We start from the raw sequence: 24,341 nt of genomic DNA, 5'->3' as shown, positions 1-24,341 counted from the left end.
GTGGAACTCTTGGCTCCCAGAGCCAGGAAGCGGGTGGGAGGGAGAAACAGGCTGACAGGGGAAGCAGCGGCAGGGCCGGCCTGATGCATCTGAGGGGACTGAGTGGACCGCTCAGAACCAGGTGCTGCGGGGGAGCTCTGCACCTCCTTGGACTCCGAGGTGCCAGACGCCTGCCCTTTGGACTGCTGACCAGGTCACACTCAGAATGGTGGTTCTACGACCACTCGTACCCTGGGCTGGTGCTATTCCTGCTGCCTGTCTGCAGGAATTCATTCCTTCAGAAGGGATCAAGTTTTGGACACTGGGCCCCCAAGAGGCTGGCTTTCATTTTAGAACACAAGGAGTTTATTCCCCAGGGGCTCACCTCTGCTCTATCTTGTTGCCGAGTGGGTTGGTTGAAATGTGCTTATTTTTGTTTTTTTTAAAGAAATCTCCATTTTTATTTTTATTTATTTATTTATTTATTTATGGCTGTGTTGGGTCTTCGTTTCTGTGTGAGGGCTTTCTCTAGTTGCGGCAAGTGGGGGCCACTCTTCATCGCGGTGCGCGGGCCTCTCATTATCGCGGCCTCTCTTGTTGCAGAGCACAGGCTCCAGACGCGCAGGCTCAGTAGTTGTGGCTCACGGGCCCAGCCGCTCCGCGGCATGTGGGATCTTCCCAGACCAGGGCTCGAACCCGTGTCCCCTGCATTGGCAGGCAGATTCTCAACCACTGCGCCACCAGGGAAGCCCGAAATGTGCGTATTAATTATTGATAAACTTCTTGGTTTTTAAAGTGTACTTGCCTTTAGCGAGGGTGGTTTGTAAAAGCATGTAATTACTGTAAACACACACCAAGGAGAGACTTCATTACATTGACCCACTGAAAGTGAAGGTAGTGTACAAAAAATACTTTAATGTATTATAACATCTTACAACAGACCAGTAGTCAAGAGCATCATATATGGAGAAAAAATATACATATTTACATATATTTCCCTAAAATTAAGATGTCCTAAATATACTCAAGAAAAACCTTAAAATCTTATTGCATGATTAGTCTTCAACTAATCGCAGTGAATGAAACAGTCCTTTCAACAGAAGAGCGGCCTACGGGATGAATTATTGCCTGATGGAGCCTCATTGAGAATTTGTCCGCCTGTTTTAGTATCATGATTCTCGCTACTGATCCAACAACTAGACTCCAAACTCCAGATTATCATAGAATAGGAGCCGACATTTCAGATGATTCAGCCAAATGATCTCATTCATCTTCAAACCTAAAACAGGCAACTTTCATAGCATTTATCACTAAATAACAGAGATAGTTCATCCTTTCTAAACCAGTATGCTGTTACTAATGTCTGATCTATCTAGGTTTCTTAAGACAAAATTCTATTCATAGTATTACAAGCTAAACTAAGCAATAATTGAAAGCACCACAAAATACTTGCCTTTAACACTTAAATTGAGATACCTCACCTAAATTACCTTTTATTTTCCTAATAAAAAGGAATTTGTCTCACAAAACTGATACACATATTTAAAAACTGAAACTATAAAGCAAAATGTTATATAATCCAAACTTGAATTTTACTCTAATGATAAATGTCCTGACTTCTCCCACTTAAGAAAAATGAATATTTGAATATTTTAAACATGAAGGCTTTGAAAATTCTCTCAGTGCATAAGAAAGGGGGTTGTGGTGTAAAAACAGCTGGAAAGTGCGTTTAAAATAGCTTATTTGTTTTTCTCTTTTTCTGATTTTTGTTCATTTTTTATTTTATTTTTTGTTTTTTCTCTTTATCTATATACATATGTATATATATACATATATTTTCTTCTCAAGTGCAGTGTTTTGTTTTATATTTCCCTTTGGGGAAAGAGAAATGCAGTTTCCCTCAGCTCTAGAGAAATTCACTTCAACTCAGAAGATTTGGGTTTCAGATTCAGATTTTGTTTCAGATTATAATGATTGGGCATCTACTGGATACCACACAATGTCTTCTGTGCTTTCACATACGTGCCCTTTCTCTGTGGAATAATGTAATGGTCAGCAAAATAAACTCATGTTAAGTAAAAAACAAAAAACCTGTTTTATGGTTATCTGATTATATTAAGGTCTTCATGGCTTAGATACTATCAAGACCTATAGAGGAAAAATACTTTCTAATTCTTTTTTTTTTCTTAAAAACATAAAATAAAATGGAAAATACATGACAACCATTCTATTGCAGAAGACACACAAACGTATTTCAGTTGAATTACAGTGATTTAAAATTTGAAGTAGGAATATCTTTTCTGAGAAAAAAAAATCACATAAACCAAACTTTCAAATTCACCAAGTCTTGAAAAAAGATTCTGAAGCGGAATTTCTGCATGGCTGCGTAACGGAATCAGGCAACATTTAAATGCCACCTAGTGGCCAACACTGGAACGGCAGCTGGATTACAAGAGTTCTTCGCTTGAGCAAAAAATTGTCCATGATTTTGCTTTTGTAAAACAATGATAGGAAATTATTATTTCCCAGGAAATGGGATACCGTCTGGGTTGCACGAACAAACTGCATGTGGTATTTCCAAGAGGAGAAGATTTTGTTCCTTGACCCAATTCAAGTGACATTTTCCCTCAAGCTCTTTCTTAGCCTAGCAAAGGAAGGCTCTGGATCCTATATTGACCTCGATTACATTCTTATTTCAAGTGATTCAGAGTTAAATGGGAAATATTATATTGTGCCACAGCTTCATTTACAGAAAGTCCTGGCGCACCCTACACTCTTCGCCACACCCTTTGCTCCACCTTTGCCTGATGCTTTTGCAAATGAGTTCATCCCAGTCCAGGAAAGTGTCACTTTTCAGGGACACGGGGACAACCAAGCAAACAAACTCATACGTCGTTGCTTGACAGACTCAGCAGATTCACACAGCAACCCAAGCCCTGACCCCATGTCAACTTCATCACTAAATTTAAAGCACACCTTGGTTTTGTTAAGAATCTTGGAAGAGAAAGGGGAGCCGCAGAGATCACTCACATTCCTGGAATAGTCAGCGTGGGTCAGGGCCATGCAGAGCACCCGGGGAGATGAGTTATCTCCTTCTAGGTACTTATCAAAGCCTGGTAAGATGATCATTTCTCACTCTTTGAAACATGTATGGACTGTTTCTAAACTTCTGGGTAAAAAGTCCAAGATTGCAGTGATATAAAGGCCGAAAAGGAAAGAGCCTCACCGCAAGCAGAAATAATTGGGGGAGATCATTTGTAATTTTTCCAGATGGGAAAATAACTATCAAATGAAAGGACTAGAAAAATAACTTCAAAATGGAAATATAGGAGTCACAGTAAATACTACTCAAAAATTAAATCCATAATAAGCTAATTAACTAAAGTTAATGGTCTTGCATGTTCTAAGGATTTCAATTTTCCCAGTTATTTATCTGTTCAGTTACCACAGGCAATCAGATCCCACGTGCGACTGAAAATCGAATTTGGGGCCGCTGGCAGTGCCCACGGGCAGCAGGGCAGCCACGCGCTGAGTGCCAGGGCGGTCCCCACAGATGCGCTGAAGGTTGTTCAGCCTTCAGCTTTACCAGTCCAGCTTCAGGTCCGCCTTGCTCCATACGTATTTCCCTCCTCGCTTGAGAAACATCTTTTCATCAAAGCCGCTGAATTTTATAGCTTCTTCTACGCCAACATCCAGGATGGACGTGGAAGGATCCTTCCGCCCGTTTCTGCAGTTCACGAAGCGCATCTAGGAAATTCATGACAGAAATTGGGATATTTCCTGTAAAACTCAATTCGGGGGATCAACTCAAAATGACTTTTGATGTTCCAATCATTTCAACAGATGTTTGTGGAGAGCTGTGAACCAGATGCTTTACTGGGGACGTTGAACTCTGGGGACACTATCTCTGTACTCAACCAGCTCCCATCACCCACGTGAACACCTGAGACCAGGTAAGGGCATGATAAACAGAATTATATACACATGCCTGTCCCTCCACTGGGGGGCGGGGCAATCAGCAAAGGCTTCCAAAAAATGTTGCCATCTAAGTTATGTTTTGAAATTGTAAGCTAGAGAGAACAATATCGTAAAAGTCCAGAAGCGTGAAACAGTACGGTGAGTTTGGGAAATTGCAGGTAGATGATATTGCTGGAGTGAAAACTGTGTGTGCAGGTATAAAAAAAAAAAGTGTAAATAGAAATAAAAGCTTCTTTTAAGAAAGGGAGATAGCATGGTAAGAAAGGTGCTATACAGGCGGGCAGGTCCCACATCAAGAAGAGTAGCACATGCCTTGCTAAGGGTCTTGGTTTTTATCCTAAATTAAGCATCTTACAGACAGGAACCAGATCGTCACACCTCTATGACCTACCATGGCACACAGCATTTTGTAGTAACACTTGTTGAATCAAAATGTTCTTAGATTGCCAAAAGTAAATTTTGTTCCCACTCTATTTATTCCAACTGTACAGAAACCAGAGAGTTTCTGGAGGAACATTGGTCAAAATCCCCAGCCAGTCATGGTACTCCAAAAATAAATTCCGTTTGACTTTTCCTATCTACCTTGAACCCATGAAGTGAACATTTGTGTTACCACCTTTCCCCCTCTGCTCCTTAAAGAAAGCACCTATTGACAACAAATGAATGACTGTGAATCATCACTGATTAACTTGAAAATAATAAAATATCAAAAGTCACAGTAAGCATTTCTCGAAACACCAAATTCAGTTTAAATATGGAAAAGCCATGGTTCTTGTTGGAGCTCATTTCTTAAAAACAGATCTTTGAATGGAATTATTTGTCCAGTGCTGGAAATATTGGCAAAAGTTTATGAACTGGGACAGAAAAAGAAAAGAAAAAGAGACAAGGAAAGGGAGAAGTGATTTGTTGTTCAGTTTGGAGAATGATGGTGTATCTCTTCCTTTGGAAGGCAGTGGGGTAGGAAGGTATTGGTGGCTTTTGGAGAGGAACTGTACCCTCTTCTCCCCAAAGCCAAGAGCTATCTGTCAGAGGAAAAGCTGGCAGCATCTGAGGTATTAAAGGCAATAACGTCAAGTGTGACATGTCCTTCCTGCAAAGATCCTTGGGCTCCCCTTGACCAGAGAACCCAGCTGAAGATGGCATAACAAAGGACTCTGCTTTGTGTGATGTCAGCTCCGTGCGACCTCCATGGATCCATAGCCATAGGGAAAAGACCATCAAGTGCGGGTGTGTGCAAACACTGGGATCAGATTCAAGCCAATGCCTGCCCAACCCCTTAGCTCAGAGACGGACACAGTGAAGTAAGGGCTCTATAATATTAGTCAGTGACAATAAACATATGAAATGCTGGCCAAAAAGAATGAATATGGGCTAAATGGTTATGCTGATTATAACTCAACCCTGACCTTGCTGCTTAATGAATTTTTAAGGGATCGTTTTATAATGCATTAGACATACTCACATATTCATCCAGAATAAGGTAGGAATCTCTCATCTGCAAAGCAGAAATTACATACCAATTTAGCTTCAAGCATATTTTTCAGTATGTATGCTCAACTGTCTGTCTTACCGCGTTTGTGCGTTTGTGCTTTATTATTTCTGGAGGCCACATTTCTTAAATCTCTAGAGTGTCTTTAGATGCGTCCCTTACAAGGTGAGCCATCTGCCAGTGCCCCATACCCACCTAACACACATCTCCGAGCCATTTGTTTGTGTCCATTCGGATTCCAGCAGATTCTAGCAGGCTGGCTTCTGCCCCGTGCTGGAAGGGTCACATGCCACTCTGAAAGCTCCTCTGACAGTGAAACCCCCAGGCTAATTTCCCCGTTTCCTCCAGCTCTGGGGAACCCTGTCCTTCATTGTTCAATATTCCCTGTGTCCGCCATGCCTCTGATGGACCCCCTTTTCAGTGCGTAAAGCAGAATCCCTTTAATGCTATTACCTGGGAGCTTATCTGAGGATTTTAATATTACTTACGTTACTTGTAACTCGTTATGCCTTCTATAGGTATATAGAGAGTGTGCCTACACTCTCATAGGAAGGTATACCCTCTATACGTACCCCATATAGGTAGGAGTCTGCAAACATTTTTCTGTAAAGGGCCAGAGAGTAAATATTTTCAGCCTCATAGACCATGCGGTCTCTGTGGCAACTAAAAGCCACTGTGGACAATGCTTAGAGAGCAAGCGTGGCTGTGTTCCACTGAAACCTTCCTTATCGACCTTGAAATTGCATTTCATATACTTTTCCTGAGTCACAGATGCCATTCTTGTTTTGATTTTTTTTCCAACCATTCTTGGCTTGCATTCTGGGTTTGTCCCACGGGCTGTAGTTTGCCAACTCCTGTGCGTGGCCAGTTAGGGACCTTGTTCCTGAATGTCTGGAGGTGGGCCAGGCATCAGCATCACCTGGGAGCTGGTTAAAATGCCGAATCATGGGTGCACCTCAGACCTGCTTGCTGGTTTGCAAACTTGGGAGTTCCCTGGGTGAAACCTTACCCACGTCAGAGGTAAAGTGAGCTGACCCCACCTATGTCAGAGGCAGAGTTCACCGACCTCATCTAAATAAGAGGCATGGTTAGCTGACCTCACCTACATCAGAGATAAAGTTAGCTGAGCTCACCTATGTCAGAGATATCGTTAACTGACCTCACCTCTGTCAGGTATAGATAGCTGACCTCACTTACATGAGAGGCAGGGTTCGCTGACTTCACCTATGTCAGAGGTAAAGTGAGCTGACCTCACCAATGCAAGGGAACCACCATACAAAGCTTGTCTTGGGTGACCTGCAAGACAAGAAGACCTCAGCACCCTCTGCTAGTCTTAAAAGTTTATAGAGAAGCCTGAGCTGGGTTCAGTTACATGTACCATCCAGATGGTCTCACCGTGGGAGTGTCCGTCCTGAAGACAGGGGAGGGGTTAGGAGCCTCCAGTCGCCCAAGTAAAGCTCTGGGTCAAATAGTGGTCACCTCCTCTCAATAACTTCCCCAGCCCTGCTGACTCAAAATCTGCATTTTAGCAAGACCCTGCCTGGGGGGTTGTCTGTACAATGAAGTTTGAAATGAACTGACTAGTAAGATTCTCAGGCTTTGGAGTTATCCAAACCCCAGTTCGTCCCTTGCTGGGCTCTAAGGGAGGTGAGTTAACCCTGCCTCTGACATGGGTTAGGTCAGCTAACTCTACCTCTGTCACAGGTGAGGTCAGCTAACTTCACCTCTGACACAGATGATGTCAGTTAATATACCTCTGACATAGATAAGGTCAGTTAACTGTACCTTTGACACAGATGAGGTCAGCTAACCACGCCTCTCATGTAGGTGAGATCAGCTCACTTTACCTCTGACACGGGTGAGGCCAGCTAACCCTTTCTGTCATGTAGGTGAGGTCAGTTAACCTTATGACTCAGCCTCAGAGTTTCTAAAATGGGGGTAATATTTCTGGCTCATGAAGCCTCTGTGAAGTGCTCAAAAAGTAGTAATTTATGACGTATTTTCTTTGATCTCACATTACCTATGTAATTAAGACAAATTTTAAAAAGTCAAACAAAATAGTGTATAGATATGCGTATTCTCCTCTGTTCTCCGTCTTCTTTTCAAAAGCTGCTCTGACCCCGTTCAGGGATTCTCTTATTCGTGCTCTGGTCAACATTACTCAGAGGTCTGAAGTATAAGGAATGAAACCTTGTTCTCAAATTTCTAATATGATGTAAGCATATGAGGGAGAGATTTTGCTGCATATATATTCTTTGGTGGAAGATGGGGAAAGCTTTTGATGTTTAAATACTTTAAAAATAATAAAACTACCTATTTTAGAAAATTTAAAGTCCAAACAGTTATCAAGGTAAACAAAAATGACTGATAATCCCATTATCCCAAGATGACCATGGGATGTGTACATACACACCTTTTTTGCACATTAGGATTAAAGGTCAAATGAATTTTGCCTATAGTTCTTCATTTGTACCTAATATCGTATCATGCACATTTATCCTTGTTCCCTAATATTCTTTGAAATAGGCTCTGTAGTCAGTATAACATTCCATGCAGGGAACATGAGTTCACCTGTTCTCTGTACGTTGAATATCAGGCTACCTTCAATTTTTTACTCCTGTCCCTAACACGGCAGTAATGTAGCTTTGAATAAGTTCTTTTTTTCTTTAGCTTCTGAGAACACACTGATTATTTACTCTGTCTCTGATAACACCTGGAAGCTCCAAACTGTAGACGTGCTTTGGCTGACACTGTTTAACCTACATGATACGTACATTTGGACTAACAGGATGAAGCCAATTTTTCACACTGGAAACCTAAGGATCTAGTGAAACTCCCACCTCAGCCCTGAGACTCCTCCCATCTCCCCATGCAAACCCTCCAAAGCCACAGTGTGTGCAGCCCTTGGTGGAGACACTTTCCTGTTCGGAGCTAAATGTGTGATGGGGAAGAAAACAACGTTTGCTTCATACAACCTTCTGATTAGACTCGGGCACCAGGCAGGGCACGTCTTTGTGGCGGTCCAAGAAGGCTTCAAACTCTTCATCACTTATCACGAACGGTTCTGCTTCTCTCAGAGCATCTTCTCCAGAATTCTCACCCTCGATTATGAGGCACTGGAAGACCTGAAACACAAGTGTGGTGTTGGCTTTGTGAAGAGCTTTCCATCTCTTTTGGCCCCAAATCTCATTTCTCCCTGAACCTCTCCTGAGCAAAGAAGACTCCTCCAACTAGGGAACATTCTAGAAAGACACTGCTCTGGGGAAATGAGAACATGCCCTGAAATTTAGGGATATGGTACTAGAAGCCCAAACATTCCCAAAATATAAATTTTTAAAAACTGGTCTAGATTACATTTGATCTAGTCTTATAACCTAATATTTTCAGACTACAAAATAATGGTTGCCTGCAAGCCCAGGGCCTCCCGCGGAGGAGGCCGCCTGGGGGACCAGGTTCTGACCCACGTGAGCGATTGCATAACAGTTGACACCTGATCCAGGTTTACATCAATTTGCATCCTGCAGACCTCAGTGATCTGATGTGAAAACTGTTTTCTAAGCGGACAGCAGCTAATCCTCTCACTCCAAAAAAAGTCGGAATTTTGAAAAGGCAATTCTGGAGTGAATCAGGCAAGTGGAAGCCAGAGTAGGAGTCGAAAGATTGGAGAAAAGAGATAGAGAAGAAGTGACAAGGAGCCATGAGCAAACCAAAGCTATGAGAAAAAAATATATATAATACGTATGTATAATATATAAGTATAGTACATGAGTGCGGACTGACAGGGGGCTCTAGAAGGGAAATCTAAGAGCTTGGAGCTTAGCCCTCTGGCTCTCCTCCGACACCTCCACCCAGTGGGTCATAGCCTGGGGTCCTCCCATCACCCCTGTTTCTGTAGCTGTTTTCAGTTCCTCCTGGACCTGGGAGAGTGGCTGATATTCCAGCTTACTTACATATGTAACCAAACATCAAGTTCAACATACAAATTAAAACTTTTTAAAGTAAGAAACATTTCTTGTTTCCCATAACCCACTTTCACATGTTACAGGATAACCTCAGGAAAATAATACATTAATCCCTTTCCCATCTCCACAACCCTTCTCTGAATGCTAACGTGGGATTAACAGCACTTCCCAGGCAGCTTTGATAGGAAAGGTCTTCTTGGTGTCTAGACAGGAATTCCTTCCCTAGGTCTTCCCTGCCTGTGGAAATTCTGTCCCTCTGTCTGAGCAGGAGCCAAATACCTCCTCCTACACGAAGTCTTCCTGGCTCTTTGGCAGAAATAAACCTTGCCTGTTTCACCCTGCCACATTATCCCAGCACACATAGCTTTATATTACAAGAGTTTTCTTTAACTCTTTTACTTGCTAGAATTGAATTCTACATCTTATCTTTAGTTGCATTAGTCTGGGGTTCAGGCACAGACTTTGGATACCTGCATAGCAATCATCGGGGCAGCTTGTTAAGAATACATATTCACAGAAACCCTCCTGCTAATCTGTTTCAGGATAGTGGGTATAGGATGAGGCCCAAGAAGCTGATTTGAAACAGTTCCCTGAGATCATTCTGAAGAACAGTCAGGGGCAGAAACCTTCAGTTTATAATTCTTTGTAAGCATCTGTGCATGGTGGGTGCTGTAAGTCATTTTGAACTGGCTTACGTGTATTCGAACCTTAGACTTTTTAGTAGCTGATAGTGGGGCTAAGTCCTAAAGCACACATCTGGGTGAATGAATCTTGGGAATGAATTTTGCTACCACTTGGGGATGGCCTTTCTCCCAATAGCTTCTAATAATTCTATGAAAAATGAACTAACAGAAAGAGAAAAACAAATACTGTATACTAACACATATATATGGAATCTAAAAAAAAAAATGGTTATGAAGAACCTAGGGGCAGGACAGGAATAAAGATGCAGACATAGAGAATGGACTTGAGGACACAGGGAGGGGGACGGGTAAGCTGGGACGAAGTGAGAGAGTGGCATGGACATATATACACTACCAAATGTAAAATAGATAGCTAGTGGGAAGCAGCCGCATAGCCCAGGGAGATCAGCTCGGTGCTTTGTGACCATCTAAGGGGTGGGATAGGGAGGGTGGGAGGGAGACGCAAGAGGGAAGAGACATGGGAACATATGTATATGTATAACTGATTCACTTTGTTATAAAGCAGAAACTAACACACCATTGTAAAGCAATTATACTCCAATAAAGATGTTAAAAAAAAAAAGAAAAATGAACTAACAGAATTTATGAAGAACATATACCCATTTATAAATAAGCCAAGAGTTTTTAAGACAAATCAGCCTTATTATTTTAATAAACACATACGAGTTAAACTTCCTATGAACATATTCTTCAGAATATCTCCAAGCACTTCTCATATTCTTTTATATTTACTTTCACAATTTTCCAGAAGGAAATCAGTTATAAGGGGGAAATTGAGGCAAAGAGAATGTAAGTAGTTAACGTTTAGCAGAGCTGAAAGAAGGACCAAGGGCCTGCTTTCCCAACAGGCTCTCTGAGTCCATAGTTCCCTGTATCCTTATCATTTCTGGTTTTGCTGAAGCAAGTCTCTCCTGACCGTTCTCTTAATTACAAGCAGCAAAAGCGACACGGCGCGTACCTTCCAGCGGATGGGGTTCAGGGCTTTAATCTGTTCCTTCATGTCCTCATCCATGTTGAATCGATTGATGACAGAATTTATCTTGAAGGCCACTCTGTAATTCTTGCACCACGTCCTCAGTTTTTGGAGATTTTCCACGTGGTTCTTGTTTCCTTGACCACGGCCAATAAGGACATTGACCTGCTCGTCAAAGCTGTCGCAGGAGATGGCGAGGATGTCCAAATATTCCCCTGAGGGAAAACCATCACCATTAGGCTTTTCCATCCAAGGATGCAGACACAGGCCTTTAAGCCAGAGGTGGAGAAATGGAGCCTTATGGACCACATAGGTAGACATAAACGTTTTGTTTGTTCCTCCAGACATCTAAAAATATTTCAGATTGTTTGCAAATATTTTTTAGGGGGTAGATTTAACATAGAATGTAGATTTATGATGTATCTTTAATAATTTGAGCATATGGCAACACTAATCTTGAACTCCCATATAGGACAAAGATCAACGGAAGTTCATAATTGGCTGTCCACGTGTCCACTATTAATAGTCCTTACACTTTCTTTTTGTCTCCCTACCACTAATGATCCTTTTTCTCATGCACTTCCAAATTCACTAACTTGCACCACGTCTCCCATACAACGTTTGAGCTTTTGACCCAAAGGTGCAGCAATCCTTCTGGTCCCTACTCTTTACACCATACTGACAGCATGTGGAGCCCATCCTGGAGGGAGCGAGCTGCCCTGGGGACACAGACAGCAAACCCAACCAGTTCTTCTCTGATCACACAGCTCCCTAACCCTGTCTTATGTCTCTGAATCTGGTTCCCAAAGCTTACTTTTGAACTTCTGACCCCCTCTTTCACTGAGTGACTCCCTTCACGGTCATTTTGATGTTGACTCATTGCCCTGTGGTCTTCCTGTTAACCTTCCTCAGGTGGGCTGTTCTACCCACATCCACACCCGGCGGATCCACATCCATTTCTTCATCATCTTGGAAGGAGGATTTCATCAGAGATCTCCTGTGAATGTCCTCAACAGAACGCAAATGCAACTACCCTTTGGATGATTTCAAGGCTCAAACAACTTACACAAAGCAAAGCACGGAACATTTTACTCTAAGAGTTCAGTTAGAACTGTCTCCCAAAATGATAGCAGTAATAATAGCTAACATTTTTCAAGTGCCTCCTAAATTCCAGGTGCTGCTCTATGAATATTAACATCTATGTAAAACTTAGCTTCCCAGTCTTAGGACCAGGGGTTTGTAACCCTGGGCTGTATAGTGGAATCCCTTGGAGCACCCCAAGTTGGCCTGTCCACATACCACGAGGCTCTGATATAATTAGTCTGGAGTCCAGTCCCAGTACAGATATTTTATAAAGTTCCTCAGTAGCCAAATATGCAGCCAAAGGTGAGAACGACTGTTTTAGTCTAATCCCTTAATTTGTACACGAGACTACTAAAATAGTTATTTCCGAAAATACTTTAAAAAGTAAACACGAATACCAAACAATAAGGTCAGGGCTTGCAAAACCGTACACTGTGTTAATTTTCCCCACTAGTGGCTCAGCTAAAACTAGCTACACTGATAATGTACGGAAGAGTTCTGGGGCTAGCCTGTTCTGTTATCTGCCTTGCCGTACTGCTTTACTTAGAGCCCTACCAGCTTGAAAAGAGATTAGAACAAGCCCACTTGTTTCTTCCTCCCTTTGGATCCCCAGCAGGCCTGGCCAAAAGCCCGGGATGGAAGGAAATAGAGCAACAGACAACGACAGAGGCAGCGGTCGCGTGCCAGGCGAGGCTCTCACCGTAGTTCTGGAACCATCTCTCCCGGATCAGGCTTCCATTGCTCACTATGCTCACGCTGGGTAGTTGCAGCTCCTGTTTGCAGAACTTCACCAGCTGGCCGAGGTATTCGCCCCGGTCATGGAGGAATGGCTCTCCGCCGGAGAAGTTGATCTTTTCCATACCTGGGACAGACAGAGAGCATGGCTTTTCCTTCTATTTTTCCACTTCACCAACATCCATTATTATTTTAACGGCAAAAGTAGTATTTTCTCAATGTAATGGAATGAGATGAGAGGAAAATGGAGCTAGGACGTGCACCCAAGCTCCAAAGCCTTTGATCTTTCTAAGTGTGCAGGTCGCCCTCCATCCTAGCTTTCCCAGGACAGTCGCAGTTTATGGAGAACCAAATCTCATCAGTTAGTTTTTTCTAGCAATCTCTTTTACTCTCAGATGTTTCTACAATGGGGCAGTGGTACATTATAGCACCTCACTATTTATAAGCTAACATGCTAGGAGGTGGCTTGTATGATGAGCATTATTATCCAATAAAAATACGATTCCCTAAAAGTGTGGTTAAATCGGGGCAGATAACTAGAGAAAGTGAAACAGTGTATTGGCCAGTGGTGTAGCCCGTGATGAGTTTGAGGAGCAGGTTAGAGGGGATGAAAGAATGAGAAAACTGAAGAAACAAGATGTAGAGATGTTGTTAAGAGCTTAGATGAGGAGCAATTAATCCACAGTGGTGCCAACATACAAGCCATCCTGTCACAGCACAGATCAATAGCTGATGCTCATAATGGTTGAGTTCTATTCAGTCTGCTCTGTTTAAAAGCCAAAGAAGTGGGCTTCCCTGGTGACGCAGTGGTTAAGAATCTACCTGCCAGTTCAGGGGACATGGGTTCGAGCCCTGGTCTGGGAAGATCCCAGATGCCGGGGAGCAACTGAGCCCGTGCACCACAACTACTGAGCCCGCACACCTAGAGCCCGTGCTCCACAACAAGAGAAGCCACCGCAATGAGAAGCCCGAGCACCGCAACGAAGAGTAGCCCCCCTCGCTGCAACTAGAGAAAGCCCGTGTACAGCAACAAAGACCCAACTCAGCCAAAAAAAAAAAAAAAAAAAGCCAAAGAAGCAAATAATATATTTTAGAAGCATCTTCAGCCAGAGCAGTAATTTTAATTTTAAATGTAATGTACATTTATTGTTTAAATTTAAAAATAAATTTAAAATTTTAATAGTCACCAAAATAGATTTTCCTCTATTTGCCAGAAATTTTACTTACAGGACACATCACCCATACTATACCTTAATCATTTTAACTAACTTTGGTTTTATTTACTTAAAACTGAGAGGTCATGATATAAAAGTATTAATTATAACTGTAATAGTTTATACTCTATTAAAAAACATATGAGCATTTATTTATTTGTGTCTTGTAACAACTTTTTAAGGTTGATATATGAGTTATCATTATTGTCTCTATTTTAAAGAATATTAAACTGATATTCAGAAAGTTAAATGTCTTGACACATTGTTTAAGTCCTGGAGCAGGAACTCAAACCCTGGCCTTGTGAATCGAGAGTCTAAATTTGTTCCATAACCCCAGACCTCTCTTCATTTGTTCATTCATGCACTAATTCATCCATTCAAAAACATTCATTAGATTCCTATTACCTTCTAGATATTTTGCTAGGCAGAAAGATAAGGCAGAATGCTAGGTTTCAACCTTGGAACTCAAACTCTTTGGGGACCCAGATATTAAAAACAAAACAACAAAACAAAACACAAGAGCACAATTTTAAATATGCTACAATAGGCGCTTAGGTTGCTTCCATACCTTGGCAATGTAAATAATGCTGCTATGAACATTGGGGTGCATGTGTCTTTTTGAATTATGGTTTTCTCAGGGTATATGCCCAGTAGTGGGATTGCTGGATCGTATGGTAATTCTATTTTTAGTTTTTTAAGGAACCTCCAAACTGTTCTCCATAGTGGCTGTATCAATTTACATTCCCACCAACAGTGCAGGAGGGTTCCCTTTTCTCCACACCCTCTCCAGCACTTATTATTTGTAGACTTTTTGATGATGGCCATTCTGACCGGTGTGAGGTGATACCTCATTGTGGTTTTGATTTGCATTTCCCAGATGATTAGTGGTGTTGAGCATCTTTTCAAGTGCCCGTTGGCCATCTGCATTTCCTCTTTGGAAAATTTCTATTCAGTTCTGCCCATTTTTTAACTGGGTTGTTTGTTTTTTGATGTTCAGTTGTCTCAGCTGTTTATGTATGTTGGCTATTAACCCTCTATCGGTCATATCATTTGCAAATATCTTCTCCCACTCAATAGGTTGTCTTTTCATTTTGTCAATGGTTTCCTTTGCTGTGCAAAAGCTTTTACATTTTTTTAAAAGTGTCCATCAACAGACGAATGGATAAAGAAGATGTGGTATATATACACAAAGGAATACTACTCAGCAATAAAAAGTAATGAAATTTTGCCATTTGCAGCAACATGGATGGACTTGGAGGGCATTAGGCTAAGTGAAATAAGTCAGACAAATATTGTATAATATCATTTATGTGTGGAATCTAAAATAATACAACAAACTAGTGAATAAAACAAAAAAGAATCAAACTCACAGATACAGAGAACAAACTAGTGGTTACCAGTGGGGAGAGGGAAGGGGGGAGGGGCAAGATAGGGCTAGGGAGAAAAAGGGTTATAATTAGGATTATATGAAATCATGTGTGTGAAACTTTTGAAAACTGTAAAGCATTATAGGATTTAAAGAATCTTTCATTCAATTAAAAAAATAAAATAAATAAAACATGCTATAATACATGCATTTGTAACAAATGCCATGGGATCGCAAAGGAAGGCAAGAGGGCATTCATTTTGCATGACGAGGACCAGGAATAATTCTAAGGAGCTTTGAAAGTTCACCAACAGAGACTGAGGTGACAGGCATTCCAGGAAGAGAGAACAGTGCAATCACAGGCTCCATGATGCAGGTGTTGGGGGAGAACTGTGTCACATGATGTGTCCACAGCTTGGGGCCCTCCAGGAATTGGGGTGAAGGATGGCAACACTGAGCTTGAAGCCTGTGCTGACAAGTTTGGGCTTGGAAGCCATGCAAGAGAGCTAAGTGGGGGAGTTAGTCATCAAAATATATATTTTAGTACGATAACGTGCTTTCAGAGGGGACCCAGAGACAATGAGATGAATTGCAACAGTCTTGGTGAGAAATAATGAGACCCTGAACCAGACCCCACTGGGAACGGCAAGGTGGGTCAGGCATTGGATGAGCTGTGGATGACTAGGCAGGCGTATGGAAAGCAAAATAAGTCAGATCCAATAAAGTGCAAGCCTACGATCTCACCGCATCAAGCACAAAATCCGGCAAAACTAGTGCGTGTGTTAGAATAAGAGCTAGTGGTTGTCCTGGGCGGGAAGGGCAGGTGCTGAAGGGAACATGCGTTTTGGGTGCCCTGCTGTTTTCTGTCTAGATTTGTGTGCTGTTTACCTGGGTGTGTGCAGGTCTGCGCAAATGCATGTTACACGTCTGTAAAAAAGGTAAGCAAGTTGAGAAAAAAGTTGGCCATGTAGCTGAAGTTGCTCTAGGGAAGACAGGAGGACAAGGAGAGAAGGAGGACAGATCTGGAGCGGAAGATGTCACCTTAGAACTGGACAGGCTGGGGTCTCTCTGAGATGCCTTCGAGTTACTGACGTGGTGACACTGAGTGAGAAAGTCTCCAGGGAAAAGTCATTGCCTTATTTGAGTTGTAAATAGTTTCTCTAAAGTTTCATAGTAAGAACACGTAAATAATCCAAAATAAAAGATCCAACTATTGGGTTTCTTAAGTCAAAGTGTTTGTATTTGTTTGCAACCTTCCTCATTAACTGTTTCTGGGAAACCCCAAGCGCTTCGGACAGACTCAGCGCAGCACGACCTTCCCGACCTGCCCCGTTCCGCGGGCTGGGCGGACAGGGACCCGGCAGGTGCAGGCCCGGCTCGCTTAGCAGCGGCAGGAGGCTGGGTTTGCTCCACTTACCCCCAGGCCAGCCGACTCTGCGGGTTGGGAAGGCCTAGACACCCATCCCCAGATTCACCTCCACATCCTCTGGCGGGAGGGCATCCCCCAGAACCGCTAAGGTGGGAACCGCTAAGGCTCTGGGGGAACCGTCCAGCCCATGCGCGCTCCCAGCCCCCTCCTCTCAGCCGGCCACGTGCCAGCTGAGCCCCTGACATCGTTCTGGGTCCGGACTCACCAGCTTCCTTCAGCAGCAGCAAGCCTCTCTTGGCCTCCGCCAGCGGCAGCACGAAGGACGTTTTGGCCGTGTGGAAGCAGAAGCCACACTTGTAATTGCACTGACGGGTGAAGTGATAGTTAACGCTGGTGGGGGTGATGGGCAGATCGCGGTCCTCTTCGTCTTCCCTGCTGGTCTCCCTTGGTTTTCTCCTGTCCCGCTGCTGCTGGCTTTTCGTGCCCCCTGCCAGCCAGAATGCTGCCCTGAGCCGGGGGAACAGGGCCCCCAGGCTGCTCCACAGGGAGCCCAGGGGCTGCAGGAAGGCGCTCAGCAGCTTGACAGTAAATGACAGGGGTTCCAGCATCCACATGGTGGCCAGGTGCCCTGATGCTGCCCTGCAGCTGCAGGCTCACTTTATATGTGCCCGGCAACTTGTCACACGGGGAGGAGGGACACACCTTCCTTGACTAGCTCTCAGCTGAGCACAAGTTTCGATTTCTCTCTTCATGAAAATGAAAGTTGGAACAGGGCCAAGACTGAAGGCTCAGAACTAGGACTGACATCTGCTTTTCTCTGCCCCGCTGCTTCCCTCCGTCTGTAAATAATAGGGGTATAAATAATAGCCTCCTAACTGGATACAGATGGAGAAGATATTGATATCTAATCTCTAGCTCGATCTAGCAGATAGCAGTAGAACTAGACAGAGACGTAGCCACCTCTGTAGCTGTTGTACTGCTCGTGCATGACATAACATGTAGAAGCTTCTACTCCAGCACCCTTCACCTGGGGACACTCAGCAAGAGTTTGTTAGGAGAGCCAAATAGCGAAAAGAATGAATGACCCTTGGAGGATGAGACCCTACTCCATGAGCCTCAGCATCCCCTTTCAGATCACAGTCAAAACGCATGGGCATGTAATGACACTGACGCCTGAATCTTTCTTTAGTAATTTATCTTAATGTATGCATTTTTACATGTTAAAATTTAGACGTTATATTTCCCTGCATGTCTATGCATTTCTATACCATTTTTAATAGACGATAGGAAAATCAGATGCTTTTCTAAGATGCTTCCTTTTTTTAAAAATTGAAGTCTAGTTGATTTACAACGTTGTGTTAGTTTTAGGTGTCCGCAAAGTGATTCACTTATACATATCTATCTGCTCTTTTACAGATTCTTTTCCATTATAGGTTATTACAAGATATTGAATATAGTTCCCTGTGCTATACAGTAGATCCTTGTTGATTGTCTATTTTATATATAGTAGTGAGTATTTGTTAATCCCAAACTCCAATTTAACCCTCCCTGCCTTTCCCCCTTTGAAAACCATAAGTTTTTTCTTCTATGTCTGTGAGTCTATTTCTGTTTTGTAAATAAGTTCATTTGTATCATATTTTAGATTATACATATAAGTGATATCATATGATATTTATCTTTCTCTGTCTGACTTATTTCACTTAGTATGATAATATATAGGTCCATCCATGTTGCTGCAAATGGCATTATTTCATTCTTTTTTATGGCGGAGTAGTATTCCATTGTATGTATATACCACATCTTTTTTGTGTGTGTCTTAGAAATTCATTTATTTATTTTATTTTTTATTTATTTTTAAAAAATTTTATTAGAGTATAGTTGCTTTACAATGTTGTGTTAGTTTCTACTGTACAGCCAGGTGAATCAGCTATATGTATACATATATCCCCTCTGTTTTGGATTTCCTTTCCATTTAGGTCATCACAGAGCACTGAGTAGAGTTCCCTGTGCTGTACAGTAGGTTCTCATTAGTTATCTATTTTATACATAGTATCAGTAGTGTATGTATGTCAATTCCAATCTCCCAATTCATCCCAACCCCCTCCTTTTTCCATTCATCTGTCAATGGACATTTAGGTTGCTTCCATGTCTTGGCTCTTGTAAATAGTGCTGCTATGAACATTGGGGTGCATGTGTCTTTTTGAATTAGGGTTTTCTCCGGATATATGCCCAGGAGTGGAATTGCTGCATTATATGGTCATATGCTAGATCATATCTATTTTTAGTTTTGTGAGGAACCTCCATACTGTTTTCCATAGTGGCTACGCCATCCAGTGTTTCTTTATGCAAGTACAAGTAAGTACGAATATATATAAAGTTTACACAACATTCAGTATATAATATACATGTTCTATACTCTAGTTTTTTTAAGGAACCTCCATACTGTTCTCCATAGTGGCTGTATCAATTTACATTCCCACCAACAGTGCAGGAGGGTTCCCTTTTCTCCACACCCTCTCCAGCACTTATTATTTGTAGACTTTTTGATGATGGCCATTCTGACTGGTGTGAGGTGGTATCTCACTGTAGTTTTGATCTGCATTTCTCTAATAACCAAGATTCTTCTTAGTTGGCAAGAATTACTGTGGTTTTTTATTTATCTATTTTCACAGTTCTCCTAGAAAGCGTTGAACTTTGTACTGAAATTTTCTTTCCTGTAGCCCTCTTTAATGGGAATTGGGTTTGATCTTGAGTGTGTGGTTTTATGTTTTCATGAGACTTGGAGGAAGTTGGGATAGTCCTAGTGGTTAAGTTTATGAAACCACAAGCCTAGCTTGTCACTTACTAGCTAGGTGACTAGGTCACTTTATTTCTCTGGATCTTCAATTCCCATCTGTAAGACCAGGTATCTCAAGGGATATTTGTGAAGGGTGAAAATTCTAATTTATGTGAATCACTTAAAACAGTGCCTGGCAAATCATTCAGTTAGGGTCAGCTTTTGTTATTCTACTCGTGTTACATTTTGAACAGAAGCAAAGATGACTTTCATTTCACTGAGAAGGAAACTGAAAGCAAACTCAGCACAATAGCCAGTGTATGCTTAATGATTACCAAGCCTGCAATGACAAATATGATCCAAGTTCTTGAAATCTTAGTCAAAAGTATTTTAAAACCTTACCATGGCCTGGCTCAATTAAGAAATCCTTTTTTTTTTTTTATTTTCCTAGATCACATGTGTATGAAGAAATGAAAACCAAATCAGTTTCCATTTCAAATCAAATATCAAATTTGATTATGACAAATATGTCATAAAGGGTAACCACACAGACTTTTGAAGCCAAACATTTTAAGGTTTGAATCTTAGTTCAGCCTGTATTGTTTAATTCGGGGTAACTTTCTTTACCTGCCTGATTTTGCTAACACACCTGGGAAATATGGGTGTTAATGTCTATTTCACCCAGGGCATTTTAAGGATTAAATGACATGAAGTTTATTAAGCACTGAAAGTAGAGCTCAACATAATCCATTAGAAATATCTAGCATGTATATAACATTATGTACCAGGCACTGGGCTATATTTTGCAGGCACTAACTTATTTTACAGCTGGGGAAACTTATGTCACACAGGGAGTGAGGATTTGAACCGGGACTTAAACACTTGCAATACTGCTCAATAATTGATAATTACTATCATATTATTTTATTATTACTTCTTAAGTCTGTTCTATCCAGGCCAGTTTCTTTTATATTCATTCATTTGTTTATTCATTCACTTATTCACTCATTCATTCAAGGATTCTTTCTTTCCTTCCTTTCTTCTTTTCCTCAACAATGGTTTATTGAGAAGCTCTTATGTATCAGATAAAACATTAATAAATATGAATAAAATATAAATAAAATAAATAAGTCCAAGTCCCTTCTGGCAAAGAGCTCACAAAAGTCAACGTCACTTTGATACCCTTTGAACACATGCTTATTCACTCAAAACCTGTCTTTCTCCACGCATCCAAGAGTAAGGCTCAAGAGAAGTAGACTTTCTTATTCAAAGTCATGGCTGACAAAGGCCAGGGAGGGATTTCTTCTCCCAACTGCTCAAGATGGGTGTGGGCTGGAGGGAGGTCAAGGCAGCCCCTTCTTGCTCTCTACCTCTCAGGAGTCAGCCATCTCTAAAGACATCTAAATGCAGCCAGGTAACAGCCAAATGTCACTACCATTTTTCATTAGCCAGGGACTTTTTTCTTTAAAGACTTGTACATCCCCAGGGTACTCCCTGCTCCCTGATGTGGACCATCCTGCAGTAACATCAAACAGCGGCTGCCACACATTAGCAGATTGTAGAATCGGTTCAGTTACTTGCAATCTTCATATTATTGCTTTGGTAAGTCTTCTCCTGAAGCATCTTGTGCATAAAGAAAAGTGCACAATTCATACACATACAGCAGAACAAATTTTGGACCAAATGAGCACACATGTGTAACAACCATCTTGATCAAGAAATAGAACTTTGCTCAGACCTTCACGTGTCCAGTACCTTCCCCCAGGCCCTAAACCCTACCTCTGCCCCAAAGATAACCATGTCCTGTTTTCTAAAACCATGCTCTAGGTTTGCCTGCTTTTGAAGTTCCTGTGGATATAATCACACCTTATGTACTGTTTTCTGTATAGCTTCTTTCACTCAATGTTATTTTTGTAGATTTATCCATTTTGTTGTGTCTACCAGTACTTTGTTCATTTTCACAGCCATCTAGGATTTTATTGTTGGAATATACCACAATCCATTTAATCGTTCAATTATAATGAGCATTTGGACTATTTTGCTATTACGCTATGAATTTTCTTGTACATGTCTTTTGGTCAACGTAAGTATGCATCTGTGTTGGGTATACACCCAGGAGCGGGATCACTGGTTCATAAAAAATATACATATATACTCCCCTTTAGTACATAACTCCATAGAGTTTTCCAGAGTGCTGGCCCAATTTACACGCCAACCAGAATAATATAAGTGCGGCTCCAATTGCTGCACATCTTTCTCCTCACTTGGTATTGTCAACATAAGATGTTTGTTTTGTCTGGTTTAATTTTAGCCATCTCAGTGGGTGTGGAGTGGTGTCTTGTGGTTTTACTTTCCAGTTTCCTGATGACTAATGATGTTAAGCATCTTTTTTATATATTTATTTGCTATTTGGATATTCTCATTTGTGATGTGCCTATTCAAATCCCTTGCCCCTTTCTGTATTGGATTTTCTGTATTTTTATGATTGATTTGTAAGAATTCATTGTATAGATGTACTTTCTTAGTTATATGTTTTGCAAATATCTTCTTTAACTCTTTGTCTTTCCTGTTCACTCATTTACTGGTTGTAATTTAATTCATCCAATGAGTGCCATTTCACTAATTTACAAAGTTGTAATTGTGTGTGTGCATGTGTGTATTTAAATAAATAAAATGGAATATCAAAGCACTTCAAAATAAGAGTTCCTTGAACTTTTAATTTAATTTCCGTGTGTGTGTGTGTGTGTGTGTGTGTGTGTATTGGGTTGTGTTTTAGGAGTTTTAAGACCACCCACATGTTTGCTAATTGGCTATAAGGACTCCTGGGACAGGAAGAGGCCACACTCAAAGGTGGGCTTTATTCCAGGGAAGAGATGCAGAGCAAGGATAACAGGAAAAAAGATGAACATCAGAGGAGTCTGGAGAGACGGGCACAGCTTCTGAGTCCTTCACCATCTGGGTTGCACAGATAGACGTGCTTTCTTTCTAGCAGCACTCCCACCCTGGGTGCAGGAGGGAGAGAGCTGGTCAGGGAAGCCCGCTTGGGTCTCAGGTCTGCCATCACGTGGTGGGCTGGACATGTAGGCACATCCTGCTGTGACCAGTCTTGGTCACCTAATCTCAGGACCCCATCTGTGAATGAGGTGCCCATCACCAATCTTGATGTTTGTGCGAAGCAACCCTGACAAGTTGCTGTGGCGTGTCCATTGTTCCCGGGGCAAACACAGAACCATCAATGACTGATATAAAGAAGCTTTTGAGGGCCTATTTCTAGGATTTGGCCACGATGAATCATGGTTCCAGGCTCCCCAGGAGAGATGCCAGGAGTAAGTATCCGCACCTGCTGCGTTAACTCTCTTCTCACAGGGAGCTGTATAAACTATATTTCTTAGTGAGAAAATCAACTCCACAATATGACAGTGTACCCTTCAAATCAGAAGCCCACAACCCAGGGGTCTGGCCCCCAGAGCAGTTTTAGGCGGTGCCAGCTGGACTCTGGAGGCCAGAGCCTGGCCATGGAAGGGATCCCTTAGCCCGCTGGGCTAAAGCAGGCGGGCAGAGACGGTTGGACTCAGGGAAGACTGGAGGCCCAGCAGTGGGGAGAGGCCCTGGGCCGCAGGTGGGTCCAGAGGGGACGTGGAGGGGCCTCCCTGGACCCCAGACTCCCTGCTGGAGCCCCTCGGCTCCTCGGTGGGGTTGGATGTGCTGGTTTGACGGGATCCTGGCCTCGGTGCGAGGGGCGGGGTGTGGGGCCCACCGTCCGGCGTGCGTTCCCCGTCAGGCAGTACATGTGCGTGCGGGGTGGCGTGGAACTGAAACTGTTCAGTGATGCCTCCTGGGGGCGGGGTGGAGGAGAGTCACGGGGCTCAACCCCTCTGGTCACAGGGGGACACTTGGCGAGGTCCAGTGATGGCCTGGCATCCTCAGCAAAGAGAGTTGGTGAGGTTGGGTCCTTTTCTGTTGCGCTTGGTGAGGGACAGGGCAGTCCTGAGTCAGCAGACTTTGTCGCCTGTGAGAGTTCGGGCTCTGGGCCCAGGTCCCTGGCAGCTCCCCCGCTTTGTCGAGCGGTGGGAAAGCAGCAGACTGCAGACGTGCCAATACAGCGATGTGCAAAAACGGACAGTGGCGGGATCTGGCTCACAGGCCGGAGTTTGCCAGGCCCTGGTCTAGAGCAGCAGTTTCCAAACTTACCGGTCTTGTGATGCTAACGAGCTTTTGTTTTATCTATTAGTTTTTCCTATGTTAGTAATTAAATGCAGCAGCACTTATTTGTTGAAAAAAAATAATAAGCTTGTTACAGGTTAACAATATTTATGCAAGAAATAACTTTTCTGTATCAAAAAAGGTCAGTGGAAAAAAAAAAAATCAGAAGCCCACAAACATGCCCAAAAGAACTTTTATGAACCAGAAACTGATGGCTTATGTAATGGGGGTTTACCTGTTTCTTGATAAAGCAATTACTTATAAAACTTGTCCAGTACTTCTCAGAACCTTCATCAACTACCTTCCTGGGATTTGGATTATAGAATCATCACTCTTTCCTGGATTTATTTTGATAAATCTTATTTTCCAGGTTCATTATTTATTTTGTGATGTTTGGATTTATTGATGTAGAATTGTATGTAATATTCTCTTTGTGTCCTTTGTAACCTGCGGTTCTTTCCTCTTTTGTATTACTATTATGCTGACTTCATTTTCTTTTTATCCACTTGA

General features: G+C 42.3%; 1 protein-coding gene across 1 annotated transcript; it reads right to left on the bottom strand.

Moving 5' to 3' along the window:
• Window positions 1-2,223: 2,223 nt before the first annotated feature.
• RSAD2 (radical S-adenosyl methionine domain containing 2) lies at window positions 2,224-17,553 on the bottom strand. The gene is made up of 6 exons (XM_061210794.1): window positions 17,118-17,553; window positions 12,869-13,030; window positions 11,071-11,300; window positions 8,422-8,571; window positions 5,420-5,452; window positions 2,224-3,726 (listed from the first exon to the last, which is right to left on the bottom strand). The coding sequence occupies exons 1-6, from the start codon at window positions 17,464-17,466 to the stop codon at window positions 3,562-3,564; spliced, it is 1,089 nt and encodes a 362-aa protein (XP_061066777.1). The 5' UTR covers window positions 17,467-17,553; the 3' UTR covers window positions 2,224-3,561.
• Between the last annotated feature and the right edge of the window lie 6,788 nt (window positions 17,554-24,341).

The sequence above is a fragment of the Eubalaena glacialis genome, chromosome 14 (assembly GCF_028564815.1).
Source record: "Eubalaena glacialis isolate mEubGla1 chromosome 14, mEubGla1.1.hap2.+ XY, whole genome shotgun sequence".
In the NCBI taxonomy this organism is placed as follows: domain Eukaryota; kingdom Metazoa; phylum Chordata; class Mammalia; order Artiodactyla; family Balaenidae; genus Eubalaena; species Eubalaena glacialis.
Note: the sequence above shows the minus strand (reverse complement) of the source record. Positions and strands in the feature narration are given on the sequence as shown.

Bases quoted from the DNA above. Each gene is read 5' to 3' on its own strand.
- RSAD2 (XM_061210794.1), bottom strand. From the start codon at position 17,466: ATGTGGATGCTGGAACCCCTGTCATTTACTGTCAAGCTGCTGAGCGCC. The intron at 13,031-17,117 runs GTGAGTCCGGAC...TGTCTGTCCCAG, and splicing joins GCTGCTGCTGAAGGAAGCTG to GTATGGAAAAGATCAACTTC. The intron at 8,572-11,070 runs GTACGCGCCGTG...CTTGTGTTTCAG, and splicing joins TGAACCCCATCCGCTGGAAG to GTCTTCCAGTGCCTCATAAT.